Source organism: Bombina bombina, chromosome 6 (genome assembly GCF_027579735.1).
Source record: "Bombina bombina isolate aBomBom1 chromosome 6, aBomBom1.pri, whole genome shotgun sequence".
Classification (NCBI taxonomy): domain Eukaryota; kingdom Metazoa; phylum Chordata; class Amphibia; order Anura; family Bombinatoridae; genus Bombina; species Bombina bombina.
In genome coordinates, this window is record NC_069504.1 from 700728148 (window position 1) to 700741074 (window position 12927).

Consider the following 12927-nt stretch of genomic DNA (forward strand, 5'->3'; position numbering starts at 1 on the left):
AAACAGAGCAATCGCGCTTTCTCTGATAAGTAGGCATTTTGGATAAAATATTTGCTATAGAGTTATCCATTACAGCCGTTAATTGTTGCATGGTAATAAGAATTGGCGCACTAGATGTACTAGGGGCCTCCTGTGTGGGCAAAACTGGTATAGACACAGAAGGGGATGATGTAGTATCATGTTTACTCCCCTCATTTGAGGAATCATCTTGGGCAATATCATTATCTGTGGCATTACTGTCCTTACTTTGTTTGGACACTATGGCACAATTATCACATAAATTTAAATGGGGAGACACCTTGGCTTTCATACATATAGAACATAGCTTATCTGATGGTACAGACATGTTAAACAGGCTTAAACTTGTCAACAAAGCACAAAAAACGTTTTAAAATAAAACCGTTACTGTCACTTTAAATTTCAAACTGAAAACACTTTATTACTGAAAATGTGAAAAAGTATGAAGGAATTGTTCAAAATTCACCAAAATTTCACCACAGTGTCTTAAAGCATTAAAAGTATTGCACACCAAATTTCAGAGCTTTAACCCTTAAATTAACGGAACCGGAGCCATTTTTACATTTAACCCCTATACAGTCCCAGCTATATGCTTTGCTGAGACCCAACCAAGCCCAGAGGGGAATACGATACCAAATGATGCCTTCTATAAGCTTTTTCAGTGATTCTTAGCTCCTCACACATGCATCTGCATGCCTTGCTCTCCAAAAACAACTGCGCATTAGTGGCGCGAAAATGAGGCTCTGTCTATAACTAGAAAAGGCCCCCATCTGAAAAAGGTGTCCAACACAGTGCCTGCCGTTTTTCTAAACAATCCCCAAGATTATAATAACCATTAATAGTTAGAATCTGCATAATATGCCTAATAAAGCAATCGTTTTAGCCCAGAAAAATGTCTACCAGTTTTTTAAGCCTTTTTGAAGCCCTTTATTCTTTTATTTAACTAAGAAAATGGCTTACCGGTCCCCATGAGGGGAAATGACAGCCTTCCAGCATTACATGGTCTTGTTAGAAATATGGCCAGTCATACCTTAAGCAGAAAAGTCTGCTAACTGTTTCCCCCAACTGAAGTTACTTCATCTCAACAGTCCTGTGTGGAAACAGCAATCGATTTTAGTAACTTCTGCTAAAATCATCTTCCTCTTACAAACAGAAATCTTCATCTTTTTTCTGTTTCAGAGTAAATAGTACATACCAGCACTATTTTAAAATAACAAACACTTGATAGAAGAATAAAAACTACATTTAAACACCAAAAAACTCTTAACCATCTCCGTGGAGATGTTGCCTGTGCAACGGCAAAGAGAATGACTAGGGTGGGCGGAGCCTAGGAGGGATCATGTGACCAGCTTTGCTGGGACTCTTTGCCATTTCCTGTTGGGGAAGAGAATATCCCACAAGTAAGGATGACGCCGTGGACCGGACACACCTATGTTGGAGAAATGTTAAATAAAGTGTGAAATAAAGCAAGAACCACCTCGCCGCCATTACTCCTACTAAGGAGATTGATATAGACACAGCATAGCCCCAAAATCTTTGCTTGCAGGGTTAAGTTTCCATTAAAGGATTAAATATCTTCAGACACCTTTGCCATCCTCCCGTGATCAAGGCAAAGAGAATGACTGGGGGTTATCAACACAGTAGATTTGCATAATCAACAAATGTAAGATAACAAGACAATGCAATAGCACTTAGTCTGAACTTCAAATGAGTAGTAGATTTTTTTTCTGACAATTTTAAAAGTTATGTCTTTTTCCACTCCCCCTGTACCATGTGACAGCCATCAGCCAATCACAAATGCATACACGTACCATGTGACAGCCATCAGCCATTCACAAATGCATACACACTTATTCTTTGCACATGCTCAGTAGGAGTTGGCGACTCAAAAAGTTTAAATATAAAAAGACTGTGCACATTTAGTTAATGGAAGTAAATTGGAAAGTTGTTTAAAATGGCATGCTCTATCTGAATAATGAAAGTTTAATTTTGATTGAGTGTCCCTTTAACAGCTTTGCTGGGGTGGTCTTTGCCAACTCCTGGCCAGGAGTGAATACCCCACTAGTAATTTTAATGAATCATGGACTCTCTATGCCATAGGAAAGAAATGACAAATACTTTTTTTTTTTAAATTTCGTTGAAAAAAGCCCCCGATGTTTCTGTGATGAAAAATATTTTTTTGTTATGTTTTTGTGGTGTGTCACTGTCCACCTATAAAGCTTTAGGAGTTTTCCTTATTGACCAGGGCTTTGTTTTTTCATTGCACTATATATTTATATATATATATATATACAGGGAGTGCAGAATTATTAGGCAAATGAGTATTTTGACCACATCATCCTCTTTATGCATGTTGTCTTACTCCAAGCTGTATAGGCTTGAAAGCCTACTACCAATCAAGCATATTAGGTGATGTGCATCTCTGTAATGAGAAGGGGTGTGGTCTAATGACATCAACACCCTATATCAGGTGTGCATAATTATTAGGCAACTTCCTTTCCTTTGGCAAAATGGGTCAAAAGAAGGACTTGACAGGCTCAGAAAAGTAAAAAATAGTGAGATATCTTGCAGATGGATGCAGCACTCTTAAAATTGCAAAGCTTCTGAAGCGTGATCATCGAACAATCAATCGTTTCATTCAAAATAGTCAACAGGGTCGCAAGAAGCGTGTGGAAAAACCAAGGCGCAAAATAACTGCCCATGAACTGAGTAAAGTCAAGCGTGCAGCTGCCAAGATGCCACTTGCCACCAGTTTGGCCATATTTCAGAGCTGCAACATCACTGGAGTGCCCAAAAGCACAAGGTGTGCAATACTCAGAGACATGGCCAAGGTAAGAAAGGCTGAAAGACGACCACCACTGAACAAGACACACAAGCTGAAACGTCAAGACTGGGCCAAGAAATATCTCAAGACTGATTTTTCTAAGGTTTTATGGACTGATCAAATGAGAGTGAGTCTTAATGGGCCAGATGGATGGGCCCGTGGCTGGATTGGTAAAGGGCAGAGAGCTCCAGTCCGACTCAGACGCCAGCAAGGTGGAGGTGGAGTACTGGTTTGGGCTGGTATCATCAAAGATGAGCTTGTGGGGCCTTTTCGGGTTGAGGATGGAGTCAAGCTCAACTCCCAGTCCTACTGCCAGTTTCTGGAAGACACCTTCTTCAAGCAGTGGTACAGGAAGAAGTCTGCATCCTTCAAGAAAAACATGATTTTCATGCAGGACAATGCTCCATCACACGCGTCCAAGTACTCCACAGCGTGGCTGGCAAGAAAGGGTATAAAAGAAGAAAATCTAATGACATGGCCTCCTTGTTCACCTGATCTGAACCCCATTGAGAACCTGTGGTCCATCATCAAATGTGAGATTTACAAGGAGGGAAAACAGTACACCTCTCTGAACAGTGTCTGGGAGGCTGTGGTTGCTGCTGCACGCAATGTTGATGGTGAACAGATCAAAACACTGACAGAATCCATGGATGGCAGGCTTTTGAGTGTCCTTGCAAAGAAAGGTGGCTATATTGGTCACTGATTTGTTTTTGTTTTGTTTTTGAATGTCAGAAATGTATATTTGTGAATGTTGAGATGTTATATTGGTTTCACTGGTAAAAATAAATAATTGAAATGGGTATATATTTGTTTTTTGTTAAGTTGCCTAATAATTATGCACAGTAATAGTCACCTGCACACACAGATATCCCCCTAAAATAGCTATAACTAAAAATAAACTAAAAACTACTTCCAAAACTATTCAGCTTTGATATTAATGAGTTTTTTGGGTTCATTGAGAACATGGTTGTTGTTCAATAATAAAATTAATCCTCAAAAATACAACTTGCCTAATAATTCTGCACTCACTGTATATATATACACACATGCAAACAATCTGTGTATAAGCGCACAACGGGTCCCCACAGTAGAAGCAAGTCAACAGTACCTGTTAGTCCATAGAGTTGCGGCACACTGAAGAGAGTGGGAGGAGTTCAAATGAGTGGAGACCTGCAGCTGTGAACGCTCAAACCCGGTCTGTACGCCGGGTCAATAAGGACCGGTATAGAAATCCAAAGGTTGCAGAGCGTGAAAAAGCGCCAAGGACTCCTTGTAAAGTAAAACAACTTGTAATTTTATTCAAATCTTCACACGGAGTAAAAATATAACAGCCTCCAAGGCTGTATAAAGCACTGAGGTTAAAAACATTCACAATGTCTGACGATCAGGACCTCACGCAGACATGTTTGTGTGTGAAGATTTGAATAAAGTTACAAGTTGTTTTACTTTACAAGGAGTCCTTGGCGCTTTTTCACGCTCTGCAACCTTTGGATTTCTATATATATACACAGGTATAAATATTTATATACACATTAGTTACAGTCGGCTAGATTACGAGTTTTGCGTTAGGCTTAAAAAGCAGCGTTAGCCGGTCCTAACGCTGCTTTTTAACGCTTGCTGGTATTATGAATCTTGCAGGTACAGGTGTACCGCTCACTTTTTTGGCCAGACTTGGAAATACAGCAAATCCACTTACGTAAATTGCGTATCCTCTTTTTTCAATGGAACTTGCATAGCGCCGGTATTACGAGTCTGCCAAAAAGTGAGCGGTACACCCTACCCTGTCAAGACTGGTACCGCATTTTAAAGTCAGTAGTTAAGAGTTTTACACTACAACGCCGTAGCATAAAACTCTTAACTAAAGTGCTAAAAAGTACACTAACACCCATAAACTACCTATCAACCCCTAAACCGAAGCCCTCCCACATCGCAAACATTAAAAGAAAATGTTTAACCCCTAATCTGCCAAACCGGACATCGCCGCCACTATAATAAATATATTAACCCCTATACCGCCGCACTCCCGCCTCGCAAACATTAGTTAAATATTATTAAACCCTAATCTGCTGTCCCTAACATCGCCGCCACCTACCTACATTTATTAACCCCTAATCTGCCGCCCCCAACGTCGCCGCCACTATATTAAAGTTATTAACCCCTAAATCTAAGTCTAACCCTCACCCTAACACCCCCTAACTTAAATATAATTAAAAGAAATCTAACTAAAAATTCCTATAATTAACTAAATTATTCCTATTTAAAACTAAATACCTGTAAAATAAACCCTAAGCTAGCTACAATATAACTAATAGTTACATTGTAGCTAGCTTAGGATTTATTTTTATTTTACAGGCAAGTTTGCATTTATTTTAACTAGGTAGAATAGTTATTAAATAGTTATTAACTATTTAATAACTACCTAGCTAAAATAAATACAAAAGTACCTGTAAAATAAAACCTAACCTAAGTTACACTAACACCTAACACTACACTATAATTAAATAAATTAACTAAATTAAATACAATTAAATCAATTACATACAATTACCTAAATTAAATTAAATTAGCTAAAGTACAAAAAAAACAAAACACTAAATTACAGAAAATAATAAACAAATTACAGAAATTCCAATCAGCCAATAGAATGCAAGCTCAATCCTATTGGCTGATAGGATCAGCCAATAGGATTGAACTTCAATCCTACTGGCTGATTGCATCAGTCAATAGGATTTTTTCTACCTTAATTCCGATTGGCTGATAGAATTCTCTCAGCCAATCGGAATCTAAGGGACGCCATCTTGGATGACGTCACTTAAAGATACCTTCATTCTGTGTTAGTCCTCAGATGAAGAGGATGCACCGCGTCGGATGTCTTGAAGATGGACCAGCTCCGCGCCGGATGAATGAAGATAGAATATGCCGTCTGGATGAAGACTTGTGCCCGTCTGGAGAACCACTTCTGCCCGACTAGGATGAAGACTTCTTCCCGTCTGGAGGACCACTTCGCCTGGCTTGGATGAAGACGTCTCCCGGTAAGTCGATCTTCAGGGGGTTAGTGTTAGGTTTTTTTAAGGGTGTATTGGGTGGGTTTTATTTTTAGGTTAGGGACTTTGGGCGGCAAAAGAGCTAACTGCCCTTTTAAGGGCAATGCCCATCCAAATGCCCTTTTCAGGGCAATGGGGAGCTTAGGTTTTTTTAGATAGGTTTTTATTTGGGGGGGTTGGTTGTGTGGGTGGTGGGTTTTACTGTTGGGGGGGTTGTTTGTATTTTTTTTTACAGGTAAAAGAGCTGATTTCTTTGGGGCAATGCCCCGCAAAAGGCCCTTTTAAGGGCTATTGGTAGTTTAGTTTAGGCTAGGGTTTTTTTTTATTTTGGGGGGGCTTTTTTATTTTAATAGGGCTATTAGATTAGGTGTAATTAGTTTAAATATCTGTAATATGTTTATTATTTTCTGTAATTTAGTGTTTTGTTTTTTTTGTACTTTAGCTAATTTAATTTAATTTAGTTAATTGTATTTAATTTAGTTAATTTATTTAATTATAGTGTAGTGTTAGGTGTTAGTGTAACTTAGGTTAGGTTTTATTTTACAGGTAAATTTGTCTTTATTTTAACTAGGTAGTTATTAAATAGTTAATAACTATTTAATAACTATTCTACCTAGTTAAAATAAATACAAACTTGCCTGTAAAATAAAACTAAACCCTAAGATAGATACAATGTAACTATTAGTTATATTGTAGCTAGCTTAAGGTTTATTTATAGGTAAGTATTTAGTTTTAAATAGGAATAATTTAGTTAATGATAGGAATATTTATTTTGATTTATTTAAATTATATTTAAGTTAGGGGGTGTTAGGTTTAGGGTTAGACTTAGGTTTAGGGGTTAATAACTTTAATATAGTGGCGGCGATGTTGGGGCAGCAGATTAGGGGTTAATAATTATAATTTAGGTGTCTGCGATGTCGGGGTGGCAGATTAGGGGTTAATAAGTGTAAGATTAGGGGTGTTTAGACTCGGGGTTCATGTTAGGGTGTTAGGTGTAGACATAAAATGTATTTCCCCATAGGAATCAACGGGGCTGCGTTAAGGAGTTTTACGCTGCTTTTTTGCAGGTGTTAGACTTTTTTTCAGCCGTCTCTCCCTGTTGATTCCTATGGGGAAATCGTGCACGAGCACGTACAACCAGCTCACTGCTGACTTAAGCAGCGCTGGTATTGGAGTGCGGTAATGAGCAAAATTTTGCTCAATTCTCACTTCTTGTCTTTTAATGACGGGTTTCTGAAAACTCGTAATACCAGCACTGTAGGTAAGTGAGCTGTGAGACAAAACTGCTCGTTAGCACCACACAGCCTCTAACGCAAAACTCGTAATCTGGGCCAGTGTCTTTTAGAATGGTGCTACAATTTCTTTCCCTGTACCACTCTTGCTAAATTCTTTTTGCAAATAGATTTGTTTGCTCTTATTTGCACAGTGAAACTTTTTTTATGTAGACTGGGGAAAATCTCATTAAAGCAAGGTAAAATGTATTCACAGACAGTTTGCTTCCAATGTTATTTTTTTCTATAAATATAACTATAATGCACTCTATAGATATTAATTAACAATTATTGAACTCTTGCTACCAACAGACCTTTATTATGATTCTTTTGCACCTGCAGGGGAAGAAGTTGTATTATGATCGTGAGATTCAAGCCTTGGAACAGCATATAGAGCAGGCTCGTATGCGAAGAGAACAAGAGCATACAAACCGGCTGCGCCAGGAAGCTCTGCGCTTGAAATCTCAACAGCAAAAAGTGAGAATTAAGAAGAAATCAGATTTAAAGGAGAAATGGCAAGAGGTAAGATGACAAATAGTTTTTATGGTTTGGTATTGAAATGTTTTCTACATCTTATGGACCAGACTTTTCAAAATGGAGAACTCATCCCCTGTGCTGGCAAATAGGAAATCGCTCATGGTAATCATATTTTCATTTACTTTCTATCATATGTTGGATATCAATATCACTGTTTTCTAAAATGTACTCCCATTAAGTACTCAGGTCTGGATTGGCTGTGAGTTTGTACAGTACATGTAATATTGTGGTGCAACGTTTTTTAAAATAGAACATAACCAAATACACGACAGGCAAAACCAAAGTGCCTGACCGGTATTTAAAAGAGGCGCCAAATAAGTATATTAGATTTGATAAAGGTAAATAATAAATAGTAGTATACCTTTAACAAATATACAATAATAAAATACTAAACTTTAACAGATATATCCTGGATACTGTAATATACTGTAATAGGTGTAAAATCAACCAATAATAAATAAGCAGTGGTGATCTCTCGGATGTGACCAAAGTATATAAGTAATTAAAAAATAATAAAAACATATGTTGTATAGTGGTCAATAATCACAAAATGAAAATGAAATGATATAAAATAAAGTCTGAAGGAATACAAATATAAGTGTTAGTGAATAAAAAATCCTGGTGGTGAACTTGTTCAAAAGAGGAAATTCCCAAAACTTCCCAGGATTAGGAGAAATCCAAAGCTTCAGGCAGCTCCTCTAATGTGTCACGCCACGACACAAAATGTATAGGTCTAAAAAACAAAAAGTAGAGGGCACCACATGGTGCAGATCAGACAGGTTGGTACAAAATAGGAGTGTAGCCAAATTACTACTCACGTGATAGAATGCACAATAGTACAATACAGGCAGACCGGATCCAATAGTCGTCCAGCAGACACCTAGGCTCGTCTGGAACCAGAGATATCCTCGTCCCACCAGAGGGAGTCCAGGGATAAGGAGTGATTCCCACTGGATATATCAGTCTACAAGCGATGGTGATAGCCAATCTTTCTTTGAGCCCCCAGTAGTAGATAAATGTTAAATCATCAGGAATGGCAATAATGTATCCTGTCCAGATAGAACAATGCAGTGTAGCAGCAAAAGTGACTAGTATAAAAGTTTAATAAAAAAGGGTAAAAGCAACGCGTTTCTACGTGTCGCAGCACGGTTTCATCAGGCTGTCCCTGATACAGGTACTTGGTGCCTATGATTTGTAAACAAATCCTCTCATTTATGTTATGATTTGTTGCCAAATCCACTGTTTTGTGTTTTTAATATTTGCTTCAATTTTGGCCAAGAATGAGTGGCATCTAACCTGTGTTTTTGCCTGCCAGCCCTATACCCTACAACTCTTAGATACTGCAGATTCCCTTATAGGCAACTGAGAAATGTTGCCAGCAGAAAATACACAGATAATAATCTATAAAAGGGAATATTTATTACTACATTATATCAAGCAGACTGAAACAGACATATATGTTACCAGATTGGCTTGGTTTACAAAAACAACTTACATCTATTTTTCCACTCGAAAGATTTAAAAAAAAAATAAGCATTTGACAACCAGAGTGTTTCTAATTAAAAATATATCATTTATAATATAAATATAATATATATAATTTACAGCATTTCACATTATAGCTTTAAAATAGTGATACTTTCCACAATATGACTGGCCTTTATGTTGTCATTTTTTACATTAATATATACATAAGTCTAATGATAAGTTTTACATAATGTATTTTGCCTAGGAACAATGCCTGATAGAACAACAGCAGGAGTTAAATACAGCGTTGCAGAAGTTGGTCACAGAACACAAAAAAAAAGTAATGTGTACAGCACGGGAAAATCTCTGCAAAATCTACAGTCTGAAAACAGGTAAATTGAGCAAACATATAACTAAAGAGAAGCAGCAGTCAGTGTCTTACTCATACATTTAATTCACTATGGAAACACTTACTGGCACGTGAAGAAAACATAATTCATGTAAGAACTTACCTGATAAATTCATTTCTTCCATATTGGCAAGAGTCCATGAGCTAGTGATGTATGGGATATACAATCCTACCAGGAGGGGCAAAGTTTCCCAAACCTCAAAATGCCTATAAATACACCCCTCACCACACCCACAATTCAGTTTAACGAATAGCGAAGTAGTGGGGTGATAGAAAAAGGAGTAAAAAGCATCAAAAAAGTAATTTGGAAATAATTGTGCTTTATACAAAAAAATCATAACCACCATAAAAAGTGTGGGCCTCATGGACTCTTGCCAATATGAAAGAAATGAATTTATCAGGTAAGTTCTTACATAAATTATGTTTTCTTTCATGTAATTGTCAAGAGTCCATGAGCTAGTGACGTGTGGGATAGTAATACCCAAGATGTGGAACTCCACAGAAGAGTCACTAGAGAGGGAGGGATAAAATAAAAACATCCATTTTCCGCTGAAAAATTAAATCTACAACCAAAAGAATACGTTTTTCTTAGAATTGAAAAGAAAAAAACTTAAAACATAAGCAGAGGAATCAAACTGAAACAGCTGCCTGAAGAACTTTTCTACCAAAAACTGCTTCCGAAGAGGCAAATACATCAAAACGGTAGAATTTAGTAAATGTATGCAAAGAAGACCAAGTCGCTGCTGTGCAAATCTGATCAACTGAAGCTTCATTCTTAAAAGCCCATGAAGTGGAGACTGATCTAGTAGAATCAGCTGTAATTCTCTGAGGCGGGGCCTGACCCGACTCCACATAAGCCTTATGAATGAAAAGCTTTAACCAAGATGCCAAGGAAATGGCAGAAGCTTTCTGATCTTTCCTAGAACCAGAAAAGACAACAAATAGACTAGAAGTCTTCCTGAAATCTTTAGTAGCTTCAACATAATATGTCAAAGCTCTTACAACATCCAGAGAATGTAAGGATCTCTCCAAAGAATTCTTAGGATTAGGACACAAAGAGAGGACAACAATTTCCCCATTAATGTTGTTAGAATTCACAACTTTAGGTAAAAATTTAAGTGAAGTCCACAAAACTGTCTTATCTTGATGAAAAATCAGAAAAGGTGACTCACAAGAAAGAGCAGATAATTCAGAAACTCTTCTAGCAGAAAAGATAGCCAAAAGGAACAACACTTTCCAAGAAAGTAGTTTAATATCCAAAGAATGTATAGGCTCAAAAGGAGGAGCCTGTAAAGCTCTCCGGACCAAATTAAGACTCCAAGGAGGAGAGATTGATTTAATGACAGGCTTGATATGGACCAAAGCCTGAACAAAACAGTGAATATCAGGAAGTTTAGCAATCTTTCTGTGAAATAAAACAGAAAGAGCAGATATTTGTCCCTTCAAGGAACTTGCAGACAAACCTTTATCCAAACCATCCTGAAGAAACTGTAAAATTCTAGGAATTCTAAAAGAATGCCAGGAGAATTTATGAGAAGAACACCATGAAATATAAGTCTTCCAAACTCAATAATAAATCTTCCTAGAAACAGATTTATGAGCCTGTAACATAGTATCAATCACTGAGTCAGAGAAACCTCTATGACTAAGCACTAAGCTTTCAATTTCCATACCTTCAAATTTAATGATTTGAGATCCTGATGGGAAAACGGTCCTTGAGGCAGAAGATCTGATCTTAAAGGAAGTGGCCATGGTTGACAACTGGACATCCGAACAAGGTCCACAGATTTAGATTGTAAGTTCCCACGGGAACAGGGCTCCCAATTCCTCCTGTATTTGTTTGTTAAATTTTGTCTGGTGTCTCATATTGTACTGTCCTTTTATATTTGTTACCTATGAACAGCGCTGCGGAATCTGTTGGCGCTTTATAAATAAAGAATAATAATAATACCAGAACCTGTGAGGCCATGCTGGTCTTACCAGAAACACAAACAAATGTTCCATGAGGATCTTGGAGATCACTTTTGGAAGAAGAACTAGAGGTGGGAAGATATAAGCAGGTTGGTAAAACCAAGGAACTGCTAACGCATCCACCGACTCCACCTGAGGATCCCTGGACCTGGACAGGTACCTGAGAAGTTTCTTGTTCAGATGGGAAGCTATCAGATCTATTTCTGGAAGACCCCACATCTGAACAATCTGGAAAAACACATCTGGATGGAGTGACCACTCCCCCAGATGTAAAGTCTGATGGCTGAGATAATCCGCTTCCCAATTTTCTACACCTGGGATATGTACTGCAGAAATTAGACAAGAGTTGGATTCCGCCCAGCAAGTATCCAAGATACTTCTTTCATAGCTAGGGGGCTGTGAGTCCCACCCTGATGATTGACATATGCCACAGTTGTGACAATGTCTGTCTGAAAACAAATGAATGGTTCTCTCTTCAATAGAGGCCAAACCTGAAGAGCCCTGAAAATAACACAGAGTTCTAAAATATTGATTGGTAACCTCGCCTCTTGAGATTTCCAAACCCCTTGTGCTGTCAGAGATCCCCAGACAGCACCCCAACCTGAAAGACTTGCATCTGTTGTGATTACAGTCCAGGTTGAACAAACAAAGGAGGCTTCTTGAACTATACGATGGTGGTCTAACCACCAAGTCAGAGAGAGTCGAACATTGGGATTTAAGGATATTAATTGTGATATCTTTGTATAATCCCTGCACCATTGATTCAGCATACAAAGCTGGAGAGGTATCATATGAAAATGAGCAAAGGGGATCGTGTCCAATGCTGCAGTCATGAGACCTAAAACTTCCATGCACAAAGCCACTGAAGGGAATGACTGAGACTGAAGGTTCCGACAAGCTGAAACCAATTTTATTCGTCTCTTGTCTGTTAGAGACAGAGTCATGGACACTGAATCTATCTGGAAACCTAAAAAGGTGACCCTTGTCTGAGGAATCAAGGAACTTTTTGGTAAATTGATCCTCCAACCATGTCTTTGAAGAAACAACACTAGTTGATTCATGTGAGATTCTGCAGAATGAAAAGACTGAGCTAGTACTAAGATATCGTCCAAATAAGGAAACACTGCAATACCCTGCTCTCTGATTACAGAGAGTAGGGCACCGAGAACCTTTGATAAAATTCTTGGAGCTGTCGCTAGGCCAAATGGAAGAGTGACAAATTGGTAATGCTTGTCTAGAAAAGAGAATCTCAGAAACCGGTAGTGATCTGGATGAATCGGAATGTAAAGATATGCATCCTGTAAGTCTATCATGGACATATGATGACCTTGCTGAACAAAAAGCAGAATAGTCCTTATAGTCACCATTTTGAAAGTTGGCACTCTT

General features: G+C 38.0%; 1 protein-coding gene across 1 annotated transcript in view; it reads left to right on the forward strand.

The window, feature by feature from the left end:
• The window catches only part of LOC128664575 (serine/threonine-protein kinase 10-A-like), a 345944-nt gene that overhangs the window by 152327 nt on the left and 180690 nt on the right, over positions 1 to 12927 (forward strand). The window contains 2 exon segments of the mRNA XM_053719393.1: positions 7500 to 7679; positions 9427 to 9553. Of these exon segments, the coding sequence (XP_053575368.1) occupies positions 7500 to 7679; positions 9427 to 9553 (307 nt within the window).